Source organism: Rhipicephalus sanguineus, chromosome 10 (assembly GCF_013339695.2).
Source record: "Rhipicephalus sanguineus isolate Rsan-2018 chromosome 10, BIME_Rsan_1.4, whole genome shotgun sequence".
Lineage (NCBI taxonomy): Eukaryota > Metazoa > Arthropoda > Arachnida > Ixodida > Ixodidae > Rhipicephalus > Rhipicephalus sanguineus.
The window spans coordinates 27,493,124-27,511,866 of record NC_051185.1 but is presented as its reverse complement, the minus strand read 5'-3'; the positions used below and the strand labels follow the sequence as shown (position 1 = coordinate 27,511,866).

The 18,743-nt window shown below is 44.1% G+C and overlaps 1 protein-coding gene across 2 annotated transcripts in view; it reads left to right on the top strand.

The window, feature by feature from the left end:
• The window catches only part of LOC119407301 (protein grainyhead), a 160,895-nt gene extending 142,553 nt beyond the window's left edge, over positions 1 to 18,342 (top strand). For both annotated transcript variants that reach the window (XM_037674205.2, XM_037674206.2), the window contains exons 10-21: positions 30 to 141; positions 987 to 1,081; positions 1,166 to 1,222; positions 1,660 to 1,761; positions 2,476 to 2,542; positions 3,584 to 3,702; positions 4,450 to 4,517; positions 5,824 to 5,904; positions 8,033 to 8,127; positions 9,526 to 9,611; positions 10,082 to 10,146; positions 12,310 to 18,342. In XM_037674205.2, coding sequence (XP_037530133.1) covers positions 30 to 141; positions 987 to 1,081; positions 1,166 to 1,222; positions 1,660 to 1,761; positions 2,476 to 2,542; positions 3,584 to 3,702; positions 4,450 to 4,517; positions 5,824 to 5,904; positions 8,033 to 8,127; positions 9,526 to 9,611; positions 10,082 to 10,146; positions 12,310 to 12,427 — 1,065 coding nt within the window. In that variant the 3' untranslated portion in view covers positions 12,428 to 18,342. The remainder of the gene's footprint in view (positions 1 to 29; positions 142 to 986; positions 1,082 to 1,165; positions 1,223 to 1,659; positions 1,762 to 2,475; positions 2,543 to 3,583; positions 3,703 to 4,449; positions 4,518 to 5,823; positions 5,905 to 8,032; positions 8,128 to 9,525; positions 9,612 to 10,081; positions 10,147 to 12,309) is intronic.
• Positions 18,343 to 18,743: the final 401 nt, after the last annotated feature.

The following is an 18,743-nucleotide window of genomic DNA, read 5'->3' as shown; positions in this document are numbered from 1 at the left end:
TCACTGATCGATTTTTCTCATGCTTTCAGAGCCTCATCATGCTCGTGTTCCGGGAAGAAAAGTCTCCCGAAGATGAAATCAAAGCGTGGCAGTTCTGGCACAGCCGGCAACACAGTGTCAAACAACGAATCCTCGATGCCGGTAGGTAATGCTCGTAGTAGTGTACGTGCTATTTGAGGAGGATAAGGAATGTGAACTAAATTAAATGTCCCAAGTTCCTCGTCTTCCAAGACTAACACTCGTTCCTTTTTTTTCTCATCTGTCTGTTTCTGTGCTTTACAGATGCCAAGTGAGTAGCACTTCTCTTGTCGTGTGCGTCAAATATGAGGTGATGCCATTCTCGTATGATAGCAGCAATGAAGAATAACGTAGAACTATGAATAGTTTTAGCTAGTTGGCAGGGATTCGCCATGGAAGAATAGGGAATGCAAACACGGACACGAGGAACACAATTAGACCATGCAGGCATCAATTTAAATAAGAATAGCCTGCTTCCAGGTGTTTATCACCTTCCACACTCACCAAAAGTTTACGCTGTAATTGACACTTGTTATTGTGCTGTCAATGCCATAAATTTTCCTTTTTAAACCTGAAAGGACCAAAGTAAAAGTCTCATTAGTACCTCCTCACCATTTCCCTGTCCAACATCTCGTAACATTCACACGGCAGGACTTTGTAAGATATGCTATTCTTCATGTCCCTCCTCGCACGTTGCCTTCCCCCCCCATGTGTTGCCTTCTACAGAAACGTTACTTTTGTGCTTTGTACAAATGCAGTGTCATCAGAGCTTTGGAATGGTAAGCGATGTTGAATAGGAATTAACAGCAGCCATGTTAAAGATTGTGCGGTTTGATGATTTGAGGAAAAGTTCTGGTGGCCTGTGCCACTTGCACAATGACGTCAGCATTGCCAGCACCGTACGAGAATGCAGTTCTAGATTCACCAATGTGCGCCATGCTGATGTTCACTGCCCACCATTCCTGCAGACACGAAGAACAGCATGGGCATTATTGGCCAGATTGAAGAGGTCACTCACAACGCCATTGCCTTTTATTGGAACCCTCTCGAAAACCCTGCCAAGGTAGGTTGTGTGTTCCATTCGTGCTTCACTGAAGTCAATTATCGATAACGATTACTGAATTGGCAAATTACCTTTATTGCGCAGGTGAACGTGGCCGTGCAGTGTCTCAGCACAGACTTCAGTAACCAAAAGGGTGTTAAGGTGAGAGTTGTGACTTTTTTTCTGGAAACAGCGATAACAATGTACAGCGTACTCACAAAGGAACTGTAGTCCTATGATTGCACCACTCCCCAGTATGTGGTGCTGTATCAGAAAGCAACACGACATCATCATTTTGTCGGTACATAAAATGTTTTCCTCGGAAATCGATGCAATTTTGCACACATTACTTTCCCCCTGCATACATCCCACAGCACCCATATCGAAAAACTATGCATGTAACCGCAAAAAGCTTAAAAAAAAAAGCTTGATTCATGTTATTATGTAATCTATTGCCCCCAGTCAAAAAGTTGTCAGAGTTTTCATACACCCTATTACACCACATTTACCTCAACAACTACCAGAATAGTTTCTTGCGCAAGGCGTCCATGACAACAAAAATGGCTGTTTTAAAGAATCCTTTTTACCATCTCGCACAGGGTCTGCCTCTGCACCTGCAAATCGACACCTACGATGAATACAGGGAAAGCTGCACCCCAGTCCACCGAGGCTACTGCCAAATCAAAGTCTTCTGCGACAAGGTAATATTACCTTGTCATTTACCGTGCACTGCCTGAGACTACACTTCATCAGCACACAAATGGACTTCAGTGTGCAAATTTTCATAACTGTCAACGCTTCAGCAAAAGATGCTGTCGCAAATGGTCTGTTTGTCACATTTGTCAGACTTACATGAACGTGATGGTAGTGAATAGCATGTTCGTAGTGCATTGTGGGGATAACCAATCAGGAGAGCTTACATGCACGCATCACCCTTAGTCTGAAGAAGGCTGGAAGCTGCTTTTGTGTTACTTGTGAAGGAGATCACACAGTGGCAGCCAACTCAATTTCCCGCTCTCCTCCTAATGTGATGCTTACGCCAGCATTCTGCCAGCATTGCATGAACTGCGCGTAATTATTTTCCCCCTCTTGAACTCCATTTGCCAATTACAATAAGCAATTAACCTAGCTAGCACTTTATTGCCACTGGCTAGCAAGGAGGTTATGTTTTTCAAATGCTGATGCACCACTTTCTGCATTTATGAGGTTATCGCTACATATAAACGCAAGCGTTTGTAAGCATCCGACAGCAACCTTGTCTGGGTATTGTAATCTTCAATACAAGTCACATCCCTCAAACCAGTGTTGCTTTAAAGGCTTTTACTGTGTATATTACTGCCACAAATGAAATCATTTTTTTTTTCATTGATTTTGTACAACATGTCTAAGCACGACATTTTCTCTCTCACTTGCAGGGCGCTGAACGAAAGACCCGGGACGAGGAACGGAGGGCAGCCAAGCGAAAACTCAGCGCTACAGGCAGTTAGCTTTGGTTTCTTCCCACGAGTGATGCACGGGAATGCGGTGCTTTAACAGAGCATGTAGCTTGCACTGCATGAAATTGTGCACCACATCTTTTCAACATAAAGCTCTAAAAAAATGCACGGTGATGAATGTGTCCTTCAGTGTTATTATCATTACAACTAGCACTCCCTAATATTTCCTGGTGGTGGCACTGCAGGAAACATCTCTAACTCCCATGCTTGTGCTTGTCGGCCACAGCATGCTGAAAATGTTTTTAAATGTAAACGCTGTTTGATAAGAACATCCGAATCTTCAGCTTTGGAGCTAAGCAAAGTTTGGCTAAGATATAGTTATGGCGCCAGATTGAATAGGAATTGATTACTGATGACAGTTGATTAAATATATAGATCTAATACAGTGGAAGCAGCAAGTCGAATATTAGGTAATCACGAAGCTCTCAGCTAACCTTGCAAAGGTTAAAAAAAAAGTGTGCAAGCTTGACTTAATTCTGGTTTACTAATCCATATTTGAGCAGGAAAATGGACTCATTTGTTTCATATCTGTTAATCAGTCAGTCTCATACCAAAGTGTATTACACAAAGATAACTATAAAAAGAACATATATTTTTAAATGATGAATGCTTGATTTGAGTACTCGATAAATCATTAGAATGCTTGGTTCAGCATGCGTGATGTTTTAATCCCCACTCAATTCGATCATATTATCCTTCCATAAGGCGCTAAAGATTAAACATAAAGTTACCGAGTTTCTATTTTTAATAGCTCACACCAGATGCACGTCTGCATGTTTACACTGAAAAGGACCTTGAATGTTTGTAGATGTAGACATTACGGCGATATGACTCACCATTTTCTATTTTTAACACTATGACTTAGACGATCTTCATACAGACAAAACACATAGAAAGGTCATGTGCTGTATCTAGCTTCTTTAACAGTGCCCCCAGACATCAGCTGGGGGCACTGTTAAGTGTAAAAAAAAACGCTGGTGTTCTGAGAGAATTGATTTGTACTAACGGAGGGTGCGTGTATCTTCAGATGGGCGTAAGAAGATTGAAGAGATGTACCACCAGTCCTGTGATAGGTCCGAATTCTACTCCATGAGTGATCTCAGTAAACCTCCAGTGTTGTTCACGCCAAATGAGGACACAGACAAGGTAAGTTTGCAGATGAGACAAGCGTGCCTTTTGAATGCGTTCCTGCCAAGATGGTCATGCTCGTGTTCGGTTATGTGTGTTTTAGGGGCGTAGCTCCTCTTAGTCTAACCTTGTCACGTCTCCGTTGTCTGGCGTATCTCCCGGCAGCCGGCAGTAAACGGCAGTATCTGTCCGGTGGTGGTGGTGGTGGTGTGCGGCGTGACCACCCTTACTGCGCATGCGCATACCCTCTCCACACAACACCTCCTCTCTACTCCCCCTCACCATTCTCCATGTCCTCTACCCCTCTCCCCTTTTCTTCTCTCCTTCCCCTCTCCCATAACCAGTCTTAAAAACGGAGGGGGCGTGCACACATGAAGGCTCCCTAAAGACAATGGGCTGCGACAGTACGTGATATGTATCGCCCTCTCCTCTCCTTTTTTGATATAATGAAGTTATTTTCTTGTCAGATGCAACTTTGTTATAATGAGGTGTAAGTGTAACTGTTTTGGAGTGCACGTGACATGATAGGGTATAAAAGTATGTGTTCTCAGAAACTTCTTAGTTGTGAGTCAGCGCCCGTCCCGCACATTTTTATTCGAACATGTGTTGTTCGCGCTGTTTTTTAAGATCATGCCAGGATACGTTGATGGACCCTTAAAAATTTCTGTAGGAAACGTACAGATGCGCAGCCCTCTTTTGTTGTTGTAAGTTACGCAGCGAAGCCAGTGTGCTTGTCTTCACTGTCACCGTATTGCTTTGTTGTAGGTATCCGGAATGGAACTCAGTTTCTACACAAGCCAAATGATGACAGTGGACGATCCAGCCTGTGCCGAGTAAGCACGATGCACAAATATTTGCTACATTCCAGCTGCCAGCATGAACAGCTCGCATGCCAAGAGATGACCTTTATTGAATACAACACTGATTTCACACATTTACTCCTACTGCCTGTCGATACCGTATTTCCTCGCATGTAACCCATCCCTGCGTATAACCCGCACCCCCAACTACAAACCGCGGAAAATAAAAATTAGACAAAAATTATCCCTGTGTATTGCCATAAAGCTGCGCCTTCCTTGCATTACCATGAAGCAGTGCCATGAAGCCAACTTGTGCACCAACCAGTACCCCGACTTTAGCTCCAAATTTTGTGTTTATCTTGTGTCTAACTGCGCGCGTCCTGTCTTCTTTCGTCTGTGTTTACTAGTGCAGTTAATAGGCTCTAAAATGAATGGGAACCAACTAGCTCGACTTGGTGCTCTACATCTTGTGTGGGTTATGCATGAGAAAATACATGCGTGAGAAAATACACTAGGCTCAACTTGAATGAAGCTGCACAGGCATTGCTGCCTACGTTCATACAGTAAAAGGGGCTTTACCGAGGTCAATTAGCTTCATAAGCGCTAGTTTAAACAGACTTTTGCAGGCCCTATATAATCCTTACGAACATTTCCGAGAACTCCTGATTTGAAGGGTTCAGCTCTGTTAAAGAAACAAAAACATTTAAAAAAATGAGCATGACAGATTTTTTATAGCACATGGTTTTTTAGCCTCAACTGGCACTATCACAGCGATGCCACTTTTAACAGGGCAGAAGCTGACCAGAATATCGCAGTGGTAATAATAATTTTTGGGGTTTTATGTCCTGAAACTGCGACGTGATATGAGAGACTCCGTAAGGCAGGGCTCCAAAAATTTCGACCACCTGGGGTTCTTCCTAAATCTAAGCACATGGGCCCCTAGCATTAAGCCCCCATCAAAATGCGGCCACCATGGCGGGCGATTCAGAATTTCACAATGGTTGTCTAACGATCTTCCAGAGTTCCAAACAAGACAGACTTTCAGAGGTACCAAGATGGGGGCTTGAAGTGATGAAAAGCTGTTGGACATTCGCTGCCACCGACATTTCAACATGGGGACTTGATCACAATGTTCTTGAGATGAACCTGAGTCCCCATGTCGAAACATTAGCTCCAGCAGCATTGCTTGTTCAACAACTTTTCGTCAATCATATTTTACAGTGAGATGCATGCTCACCCTGAAGCATTACTAACACTGAATGGTTTCGGAAGACGTGCACGTTGGTGCTATTCGTTTTAGTGCGTGGAATCATGCTGTCGGAACCGTTTCTGTGCGCAGAAAGATAAAGCTACCCCCCGAGGAGCTCCCAGCTGCTGCTGTGACGACTGCTGACTGGCCTGGAATTTTCGGGCAGGCCAGGTACGAATACGTTGCAGTGTTGTCAAAGCGTTTTCTTGTTTTCAGATAGTACACGCGCGGTAGTGTGTTTTTTTTCCCTCGCACGGCTGACGACAGCAGCAGCATCATTTGCACCAGCTGGGAAGGTCCTACATGCGTTTCCATTTCCCTGCCTTCATCGCGTACTATTGTATGCAAATGCAAGCTATTGAAGCCGTGAAAACTACGCTACAGCTTGTTTTGCATTGTGAAGTGTTTCACATTAGTTTGACGTGAAGCGTTTCATCCAGTTAGTTGGCAAAAAGTAGGGACATGAATGCATAAGAATGAAGGGTAGTTAGTGAAGTGAAGTTTCCTTTTTCATAATTACAAAGGAGATAATATTATCTGGGATCTTATGTGCAAAAACCGCAATACGATTATGAGGCATGGTGTAGTGGAGGGCTACAGAAATTTCGACCATTCGGTGTTAAACGCGCACTGACCTCACACAGTACACCGGCCTTTAGCATTCCACCACCACCTCCATCGAAATGTGACTGCCGCTGGGATCGGCAGCCGAGCACTGTAAACACTGCACCATCACGGTGGACAGTAAGTACAAAGGAGAAAAATGGGGCTAAGACAATATTCACACCAGAGCTTGAAGCAGGAGGAAGTGGTCAAGGACAGACAATGGTCTCAGCTTTGCTGTGCAGTCTGACTGGCTACCCTGCGCATCGGAAAATGACTTTAAAGGGATAAAAATACTAGCTAGATAGTGTAATGAGCAAGAACGAATGATGAGCATTAAAGGGGTACTGGCACCAATATTCGAAGATCAGTTTACTCTGCCATACAAAGCTCCTGTATACGGAGACGGCTCTGAGCACATGTGAAGCTCGGTAAATGCTGATAAGGTATTTTATATTGACATTAAAGTCGATTTTCGCATGGCACACCTACTGAAATCGACACTATCGTTACGTCAGGCTACAGTGTCAGTTCTGATGATTTCACACACCAGTATGGCTACTTGTGATGACATCAGGTACCGAAACTTTCAAAATGACCGCTTGTGCATAACCAACGAAGCCATGCCTCAGCGGCCGTGGAAACATCACATTGTCTTGCGCGAGCATGTGACGAGAGGCTCGCACCGTATTGCGACATCAGGGTACAGTAGGAACCGAAGCTAGCTTTTAAAATATACTGTAATTACTTTTTCAGTGTGTACAACGCTTAGTAGTACATTTTCTAGGCTCTTGAGGCTGGCCTTTCAGTATCCTGTTAACAAGTAAACCATGTGTTTAATAATAGTGGTACATTAGCAGGCAACATTCTTATAGTTAGCTTGCTTGCTACAAGAATACACGCAGATGGGCACATATGTGAAATTAAGAAGATAGTCTGTTCTTCTTCCTGTATGCAGGTCTTTTCATGCTGTCATCTATGTAGCATAGTGTACATTGTAATTACGCACTAATTCTGTTAAAGGAAGCTTTAGCTGAGTATTGGCACACTTAAGAAATTTTGGGAAAAAAATTCTTCTTTTGAAACTTGCTAAACCGACTTGAAGGAAATCTGTTGTGTTTAGAAGCAACAGTTAAAGTTATGCTGACTGTCACAAACGGAATTTGGATTTAGAGCATCTCAAATGTTTTGCACAAATTGTCAAATGGTCAAGTATGGAGAAGTTCAAAACTGCAACCAATCAATACCTCCAGACCAAAAACAAATTAGTAGCAATTTCTCCTAAGAGTGCTTAGAGTACTCTCATCTCCTAAATGTACTGAGATATATATTCCCTCATATATATGTTCGTGCAACTGCTTCTCAAGGAAGCTGACACCCATCCTAATTAAAGATTACAATTAACATGACTATGTTGCCCATGCTTGTAGCTTTTAATCACCAATTGATGTCAACACGCTTGGCCAAAAGTAACCATTTCATGCAAAATGCGACCGTGCTTCTTCGAAAGTTTGATGTCGTGCATCATCTTGAAGACTGACGCGTAATGCTATAACAAAGCACATGGCACAACAAACACAAAGCACATACACTTGCAATCATTTACTCTGTATCCACTGCAGCTTCGAGAAAAAAACTGAAACATTATTGGACTTATCTTTTTCTACACATACTGAAGTAAATGCATTATCTGCAGGCTCGAAAGGAGGGAGAAACTTGAACCATGTGCCAACGATTCGGCCATCATCAGTCCACCGCTCAAGAAGATCAAGGTGTATCCAAGTGATCGAGGTACGTGCGAGAGTGACTTGAGATGCCGTGGACGTACAGTGCTCACGGATTGAAAGGGGACAATTTAGGGCTACGTAATTCTCATACTTTTGTTTCCACTGTCTTCAGTTTGGGTCATAGCGGCGTAATTTCGACTCGAACACGTAGATCAGAGCCAACATTATCCTTAGAAACCAGATTCGTCGCGAGATGACGTGGTTATCTCAAGAAATCGGGCGTACCAGTCGTTATACTGAAAAATTTGACGTCGCGTTTGAATCCGTGATTACTGTACTTTTCAACTCTATTAACACTGGGGGCAAAGAGTGCTCAGTCTCTCAGTCGCGTGTGTGGCAGACAACCTGTCATGCGGCCATCCTTTATTCCTTCAAATACATAAGCAGTACTGACGTTAAAGACTGCGGCATACTCTAGCCTTCTCAGTAAAGTCTTTCTTCCATAACCTACTAAACTACCGTATATATATGCATGAGCATATCCAACATCAAGCAGCATCATGAGGCCCATGTATATCCAAAGCTCTAAAGATGTAATTTCCAGCTGTTATGGGTTATGGCAATAAAAGTAAAAGGCAAAAGTGGGCCCATAAGTAGGATTCAGTACGCCCTGAAAGGCATCCAATGCAATAAAAAGCCCGACACGGTAGATAAGGGAGTAAAATGTGCTGTCGAAGACTGCGAATTAAAGGACCCCTGACACCAAAATTGAAACCTCGAGATCTTTGTGTTGTTTGACTTTCTTGTATACGGGGGCACATCTGACCGACTATTAGTGACGAACGTTGCCTTTAAGATATCTTAATTTGGTTTTAAAGTAAGCGTGAGTGCTCACTTGAGTTGGCTGCACCTTGCGACATCCTGGTATGACGTAGATAGAGGCCCCATGTGACGTTCCAAGTGTAAAGCAAGTATTGTGGACGTCACAGAAGGTTTGCGGGGCGCACGTGCACAATACGACGACTGAGGCCTATTGTTCCCTATTGTGAGGGGACACGCGCTTAACAGGTTTAACCCATGCCGAGGCACCCACATACTTTCAATCTCTACCGCGCTCGGGGCCCCGATTTGAAAACCGCGCTGTCAACGTCACCACAGCTTGAGTGCACGTGGTCTTTGATGCTCCCCCGCATGGGGCGCCAGTTTCTTGTGGTTTTTAGGCGGGCGTTTTGAAGTGATGCTAAAACGGTCACAATTAACTACGCTAGAATTAGTTGTACGATACGCTAGAGCATTTACGATTTAATTTAGAGATTACCAGACACAAAGCTACAAATTACAGCCAAAAAGTCACCAACAAAAATTTCGCTGTCAGGGGTCCTTTAACATTTCGCTTCACGACAGAGCCCGTTGGTTTGGTCTGTGAAACTCATCTCTCTCTTGTTCTTACCTCCATTCACAGTGCTTCTGTATGCCCGCCGGGAGAAGGAAGAGTACTTCCTACCTCTTCATTTGGTGCCACCTTCGCTGGCTGGTCTAGCGAAAGCGGTAAGTCTCTTTGTTAACCTGGGCATTCAATGTGACTAGCGTGGCAGAAAATATGCACTGGCAGTAAGCGAATGTATTCAATCCTCCCTTGTCTTGTGACACACGTAACATTCCTTCACTTGACAGTCAATGCATAGTTGCACAGGTCTTTCCTACTTGCCCTGTTAACTGAAGTGTTCACTCGGCTGATAGCCACTGCATATTGGCTGATCAAATGGTGGTCGACAATTTGTATTTTTGAGTAGTTAAGCAGATAAGCATTGTTCTTGTTCATGGCCTTGTTTGTGTTTGCATTGTTCCCTTACCAAAAGCGTGCACTTCATCTTTCTTGCCTCGTCGTTTTCACTGTTCACCACGATAGCTGTAGACAAATTAGCCTCGTATGGCACAATTGCAGAACAAAGGCATGCTTATATAATTGGTTCAGAATCTGCTGTTGTGTTGCTTATGTGGTGTCTTCTTTATTTCAGATTGAGAGCAAGTACAAAGTAGATGCTTCAAGTTTAAAGAACATATTTAAGAGATGCAAGAAAGGGTGAGCTCCCTTTTGAAGTACAACATCCTGTTCAAATGCCTAGACACCGCAAACACAATATTCCACTGTACAGTGACCAAGTTGTGAATTAGCTTTGCAGTAGACCCCAGAGCAATGTGAAATCTTTCATGAAATGACAGAAAACAATCTGAAGCAGTGTTTCAAGTTGATTCACCTTTAAGCTTTGTGGGTGTTTAACTGGCCAATGTTCTGTGGGTAGCATGTTTGCAGTTTCTGCAGTGTCACAAATGTTTTCTTTATAATAATAAACATACGTACTAACGAGGAAGCTGGCAAATTTTGTTTGCGAGAACATCTTTCCCATACAAATGTCACTCAAATGTCACCAAGGTCAGTCAAAGACTAAGTGCATTTTCAATGCTGCTCACGACGAACTTGTGTTCTTGGGAATGCCACAACCCTACAGAAGCCTTAAAGAAACCTTTATGACACAAACTGAGAAATCAAGGAAAAACAAGAAGACATGATAAGACACCAGGCTTTCAACTAGGCTGTGGGATACCTTCTTTTGAAAGTGCTGTGACATGCTTGCACATCCTGTGCCCTCTCTGCACTTACATTTTTGAAGATAAGTACATTTGGGTGAGTGCTGAAAATAAACTAGCTGAAAGTCTGGCGTCTTATCCTGTCATCTTGTTTTTCCTTGATTCTCAGTTTGCGCCACAAATTTTAATACAATAATAATTGTTGTGGTCTTACGTCCCAAAACGAAAAAACCTCATTAATTCGAACTCGGTTATTTCGAAATCCCACTTAATTCGAAGGGTTTCTGCGGTCCCGTATTTTGCAATGTAAATCTGAGTGGATATTTTGAAGCGGCGGTCAGCGCTAGCCCGGTTAATTCGAAAACTTTGGCTGCCATGTGCCAATTCCCGATCCCGATTTCGTCGCAACTCCGCAGAAACGATGGCCCTTAGGAGCCACAGGGCAATGCAGTGTAGCGATATTAATGAGTGACAGTTGAAGCAACTCATCCTCGCTGCTGCTAGCGCAAAAAAAGTAAGAAAAAAAAAACGCGGTCTCGTAGTCAGCTACAACGTGCGCCTGCGGAAAATAAGACGTTCTTCACTGCAACACAGCGGTGACACGCGGGCAGCACGTCGCATGCTTCTCACAACGTCAGCGCGTCATGATTTACCCATTATTTTTGGGAAAGAAAATATAATAAAGGACGACCTGACGGAATTCATGATGTATGCGAACCTCCGACTGGCGGTTGCTCCGGCAATTTGCGCACTTGCACTGCTGGCGAAGTTCTTGCCTGTAACGCCTACTTCGAAAACTCAGTTCGAAAACTTCAATGATCATGTTTTCCAGCCAGAACAGATCGCGGATTCCGTCACACTGGCCATTATCATATTCTTTATTTTACCAGTAAGAATGGGCGAATGGTCGCATCATGACGCGCTGACGCTGCGAAGAGCAGGTGACATGCTGCCCGCGTGTCACCACTGTGCTGCAGTAAAGCACACCGTTTTTTCCGCAGGCACGCATTTCAGCTGACCACGAGACCCTTTTGTTTTTCTTTTTTTTTTTGCGCTGACAGCAGCGAGGTCCGCCGTTTTCCCGAGTTTGCGGCAAAGTGGGACCGGGTATTGCTGGAAAACAACCCTTGGAGCCGCAAACTAGAAGGCCAAACGACCACCTCTGATTACCTTTAGTAATTCAAAGTTCCTTGCATCCCGCTTTTTGTATGTTTCGTTAATTCGAAAACCCGCTTAATTCGAAGGTTTTTCACAGTCCCAGTGACTTTGAATTAACGAGGTTTTACTGTATGATTATAAGGGATGCCGTAGTGGAGGGTTCCGGAAATTTTGACTATCTCGTGTTCTTTAACGTGCACCCAAACCTAAGTAGACGGGCCTCTAACATTTCGCCTCCATCGAAATGTGGCCGCCGTGGCCGGGATTCGATCCCGCAACCTTTGGGTCAGTAGTCAAGCACCATAACCACTAGAACACCGTGGCAGGTACAAGCCACAAATCTTTCGTTGAGCTATGCACCAACTCGACCTACTACTCTTCTACAGATGCCCAAGATTTTTTGAGAGTGAACATGAACATGAATGTGCACATGAATGTGGACAATCCCTGTGCAGTGTTCGAGTCATTCGTTAAAGGCCAGCTACTCCACCTCTCGCAGGGTGACTGTACGAATGGATGACGATATGGTCAAGCACTACTGCAACGAGGACACCTTCATCATCGAGCTGGAGCCGACCGGCGAGGACTCCATCGACGTGACGCTGGTGGAACTGTGAGCCCAGCAGTGTCTGCCCTGCCGCAACTGCCCGCTGTACATAGCCGAGTCCCACTCCACTGTTGTACCATACTTCCTTTTTCTACCGAGCCGTCGACCACGCACCGAGAGCGGCAAGGCGACGTGCGTACGACTCCCAGCGACGCGCCGGATCGACGTTCCCGCTCTCGGAACAAGCTGTAGGGCGCGCTCGTGGCGACCCCGCTCCGTCGGGCTGAGCTACTTTCTTACGGCCAATTCTACGATGCTCCGCACTTTCTACCGAACTTGCGGAGCTGAAGTGCGTTACTCAAATCGGCTCGTTCTCTCTCTCTATCTCTCTCTCTCTCAGTCCGCGAAAATCATCTTACATCTTTTGGTAGAGGGCTGTACCTTTATTCTTTTTACCATGTGTACTTTTTTTCCACGGTTGTGAGGAAAGAATTTTTTTCACTTTTATGGGGAAAGAAAAAGAAACATCTGAATGATAGCTCAAGCCTGATTCCAAGTGTGGACGCCAGGCAAACTCTTACATTCTCGTCTTCATTTTGGAGAAACCTTTCTTTTTATTTTTAAACCATCAGCAGGGTTGAGCTGTAGACACCAAACTTACTCTTTTGTTTTAATGTTCTTTGACCCCACCTGTGGCAAGCGTGGCATTTTACTGTGGAATTCAGTGGAACGCGAGTGTTGTAACTGTTTAACTATTAATTTAGTCGCCAATATTTTTTAAATCGATGGAGGTATACATTTTTTTATCGCTTGTGAGACGGTATGTGAGAAAAAAAGATCCCCTCATGAGGCATGCACGTATGCCCAAGAGTTTTGTAAATATTTCAGAGTGAAAGCTTGCACGCTTATAATGCTATATGTGACAGTGCTAATCAAGCACTGGTCCTTGCATCTTGCCACAGATTGCGGAAAATGACAGAGTCCGACCTGCGTACAAATGATTCAACTTGTTCCAAATGTTGCAAAGTGCCCAAACATGCGGACCAACACTTTTGACGTATGCAGGATGACAAAGCACCGTGCCAACATTTTTCAAAAATGACCTCAAGAAAATACCTAAAGGGACACTGAAGAGTGGTTAATTAAGAATGACAATTATTGTTAATATTAATTATTATTATTTGGTCATAATTAGTAAAAATAACTATTGTGATTAATTAATATTAAGACTGACAAATAGGCCAGTGTTATTTTGACAGCAGAAGCTTGGTCAGCCAGGAAAACATAACATCCAAGGGTGGCATCGCCAACCTCGAATTCCTGCGAACTTAGATGTCTGGTCAATGCTAGTTAATCATAATGAGAACACAATAAAGAAATGAAAAACACTCTAAATGGATAGAAAACGTGAGAAGATGCCGTGAAACTTGCGATATCTTGCGGGGAAACTTTGTCACTTGGGCATGTAATTCGAGGCGTGCAAAGTTTCTTGCACGGTTCATTTTTTACGCTGACAGAAAGTCCTTTCTTTGCCAAAGAAATGCGTAAAAGTAGGGAAACACTGACTCATCATCTCTTCAGCGTCCCTTTAACGTTGGGGCACGTTTAATTCGACCGGCAATTTTTGTATAGTCTCCTGCATGCAGCCCCCGGGGGTCGAGCCACAAACATTCCAGCCAAATGCAATAACGTTTGCATGAAGCCTTTAATTTTTTGTCTTCCGCACTTGCCCTCATCAGTGAGCTTCTTTCAGACTGAATTTCATGACCCGCAAGCCAGAATACTCCTTAAGTTATTGCTTCTTGTTCACATCTTTTATATTTTCCTTCAAGGGGCCTGCAGCATCGCCTTTTTTATTTTCGCTTTGAGCTCTCCTCAATGCTGTGCCCATCTCTTGCTGCTTTTGACGAAGAGCTAGCCGTTGGCCGCAGATTGTTGCGTGCGCTGACAAAATGCATTGCCTTCCCCTCCGAGCCGCATCACTCACTCCGAGGGTTGTTTCAAGGTCGCAGAGATGAACTGCCACTGTGTGTTTCCTTTATTTGTTTTTTTTTTTTCATTCGTGCATGTGTGCCAACATTTCACAATTTGGGGATGCCCACGGGAACACCGGAACATGTAAACGGTGCCTGAAAACTGCGAGTGTCAGAGATGCGGGCACTTTTAACGCGCCGATCGCGATACGCTCGAGAGCCCACGCTAAACTTGTCGACACTGGAAGGTAGGGCGAATTACACTGCTCTGCTTGAAATGCGTAATTTCGTTTCTGCTGTTAAGATGGAGACTGCCTAGGCTTTTTGCTGGCCATTTCGGACGGTGCATTGCACTTGCCCGGTCACCGAGGCACAGATTCTGCGGGAAACGCTTGGATCATATTGCACTGTTTGTCGACCGTGTACTGAGAACGTACACCGTGATACAATGCAGACACTCCCCTTTCCTCGCGCGGATGTGGATTGCCGCAATTCGAGAAATCAGGTTGCCCGTCCGAAACAACAGATGGAATTTTACCACGAAATAACTTCCGCAGTTTGTTCCAAAAACTGCAAAGCCAACAAAATATTTTTTTTCCATTCTTTCGCAAAACTAGCCAGCAAGCAGACTCGTTCCCAAATTCAACTGTTGCAAGGACTTCCCGAACACTTAATTTTATTCCAACCATGGGCACGTCGCAAGGCACGGCAGAGTCCTTTTTTCGCGACGATGGATTGAGTCTAAGTGGGTTAAGAAACACTGAAAATAAAATAAGCCTTATACGCCCCCACGTACAGCAGCATTGCATAACCAGCGCAAGAGCATGCCATTCACTTGCTTTCTTTATCGTTTATGCTTGTTTCGCAAAAGTATGCATCCCCAAGCAGCGCTCGCTTTGACGTTGAACGTTTTCTTTTCATGCTTTCCTTTGCCAGTGTGCCTTCTCGCTTTTATTTGCTTAGCTTACAGCTCATTTCTCGAGTGCAACCGATGTGTTTTCTGTTAAATATATGCTTGCTTTATATCCCCTTATATCCTTTATGTTATATTATGTATTCCCCCACCACAATTGAGCCAAATCGCTATAGGATCGTTGAGTCTAGTTCTTGTTTATGAGTCTTGAAAGGTCTTGAGCGTTTCGAGCGCCTTGTTTTTTATAGGATGCTATCTATATTATATATATCCTACAAACACACACACACACACATACATGCATACACGCAATATGGACACGCTGCGAAACTTTTCCGCCACTGCATCGCAAAAACCTGCACGAATGCCTACAGCTTGCAACGCACTTCGCAACGCTGCTGCACCGCTCGCCTTGGCACTGTCTTGAACGAGAATCTCTTCGACAACCTGCACTAAGCGGCTTACAGAACTGCTACGGCACAGTGCCCGACTAGAAGCAAGGAAAGCTACCCGCTAACGTTAACAGGGTTCAGCATTTTTTTGGTTCCTACGTTATCGCGAATTTGGCACACCATTTTGTTTCTACGTGAGCGTGCAGTTCTGGGTTTTCATGTGGCAGCAGTTTCCTTTCCTTGTCCTTTTACGGACTACAATTGCATAAATTGTCATAGCTGTTATTGTTTCTCATAGTTCCACTCTCTTAACCGAGAAATCGGAACCTTAGATATAATGACTGAAATTCAACACTGCCTCTATGCAAGTGTATTCTGGATAACGCTTGAACCGTCTACAGTACTTGCAGATTGAAACGCGGAGATTTGGGGCTAAGTAATGCACATATACTTTCATTTTCAGCGTGGCCGCTATGGTGGTCTAGTGACTAAGGTGCTCGACTGCTGACCGGAAGGTCACTGGATTGAATCCCGGCTGCGGCGGTCACATTTCGATGGAGGCGGATGCTGGAGGCCCGTGTACTTAGATTTAGGTGCACGTTAAAGAACACCAGATGGTCAATATTTCCAGAGCCCTCCACTACGACGTCCCTCATAATCATATTGTTGTTTTGGGACGTAAAATTCTGACAATTATTATTATAGTTCATGTCAAATCGCTCTAATTTTTGCTCAAACACGTACACCAGAGCCAACACTACATTTAGCGGCCACATTTGCAGCGACATAACGCAGTTATCACAAGCAATCATGGCAGTCGTTGTACTAAAGAAAGAGATGTCGCGTTTCAATCTTTGAGCACTGTATATGTGCTTTTCACGTGCTGCGTAATTCTGTCCCTCCAATAGCTGCCAGTTGTGCCACACGCAATGCGCGGGCCTGGCCAAAGTCACTGCAGTTTAGGACAGGCGGTGCAAAGCACTCCCAACAGACAAAACCAATGCATGCACTATTTCATTGCTTCGAAGCTGCTTTGAGAAATGCAAAGCTTGTAAAAAAAGCACAAATATGCTTGTGTCATTTGCCAAAGAGACGAGCGCTCCTCGAAAGCCCAGTCTTGTTTGATCGTTAGGAAATCTACCGGACAGGTAAAGATGTTCAGCGAACTTGTTACAAGTGCGACAGAAAGCAAGTTCCTTCTAACTGCGCTTGTTTATTCTATGTCTCTGTTACATTGCTGGGGTTGACCACCAACAGCGACAAAGAATAATGATAACCTGCAGTCCTTGGTCATTAAAAAGGGGAGTATCATGTGAAACGTTTGAGTTGGCAGGCCTTTGCTAGTAACAGTTCTGCAGCCAGCTTTAAACGCTCAAGTATGTTCACATTCCCAGCCGTGTCATCCAGTGCCTGGCAGCGAATAGGAGGGGAAAACACAAATGTGCAATATTACATACCTTCTGCGAAGACAGGCCTAGCTACTTACGTTGGCTCCAACGGCAGTAAGAGTAAACGAGACATCTGTGTAGAGTTTAACACGTTTTGGAAAGAATTTTTACATTAACACGAGAGATTTAAGATCAGGTGTTGGAGGAGCTGTAAAACATTTTCGGGAGCCAGCAAATCTTTTTTTTCTTTACCACTCGATCTTGTCTCAGAACTCAAAAGGCAAGACAGCGGTTATCAAAACATCGTTGGCAACTCTTTTTCGCGCGACCTACAGGCCACATTCTAGTTCTTTAGGACATCTGCAGGCTCCTTCATTTTTTACCTGTGATACAAGTCTCAATTTTTACGGCGGCGAGCGATGGTACGTCCAAATCACAAACCCCGCGCATGAGGAGACAAAAGACGAGTATTACTCGAAGCCAAGGTCCCTTCACATTAAGCTTGCCTTGTCTTCATCACACATTTTTTATACAAACATCGACGTGTAGAGCCTGTTTCATTTTTTTTATGTGGATGATCTTTATTTGTACGTAATGTTTATTTTTCTTTTCTCTTTGTGGTGTTTGTGTGGTGGCATGCCTTGCCAGGGGAATTTCTTACTTCCCCGAGATTCCAGCTGACAAAAGATGAGATGAGTGTACGTCTCAACCTATCGCTGTAACCGCGAGAGTGTACAGCGGTTGAAAGTGATGGCCGGCGATGCACAAAAAATGCACATCGTTTAATTGTAAGGGAAGACAAAAAGAGTAAAACGTATGGGGGACAAATTAAAAAAAAAAACACCCTCATCTATACAGTGCCATATTTCTACCGAGACATTTTTGTTTCTTTTGTAGTATAGTTGCTTGGTCACAGACTCAAAGGCCCTTTTTCATGTCTGCAACCCTCAAGGTGTGAACAGCTTTCTCTGTTGTCAGATGATTGCGTTGTGTACCTTGGTTGTTCACTGCGCGTCATCTTTGTCGTGCATTGTGAAAGATGAGTTGTCATGCATTGTTGGCCTTAACGGCGATGACAAAAGCCCAGAGTCTTCCAAGAAAAAAAAAAACTTCCCAAAGTCTTGGCATGCCGCAAGTGTTGTGTGTGTTTTTTTTTTTTTTTTTAATGCCTGGTGTACTCCACCACGTGATGTCCTTGCTCTTTGAGGATCTCTTGCTCCCCCCCGCATTGTATTCACTCGTCTGTGGGAACATACGAGTATATCTCTACTTACATTATCATGAAAACCAATAAAGCTTGCCACACCTTGTTGCTCTCAGCGGGTGTCTTTGTGTGTGTGCCTGCGCTTGCATCGTGCCAAGCCATAATTGGCAGCTGGCCTTTGATGCTGTCTGTCGTCAAACGTCACCCGCTGCGATGGTCTACTGGTTGTGGCGATCGACTGCTGACCCGAAGGTCGCAGGCTTGAATCCGGGTCACGGTGGCCGCATTTTCGATGGAGGCAAAATGCTTGAAGCCTGTGTACTTAGATTTAGATGCATGTTGCAGAACTCCAGGTGATCGAAATATCCAAAGCCCTCTACTACGGCGTCCATCATAATCATATCGTGGTTTTATGATGTTAAACCCCAACAATTATTATTATTGGGCACGTCCAGGGGCATAGCTAGAAATTTATGTGAGGGAAATCTTACCCCCCTCAATGTATGTTCATACATA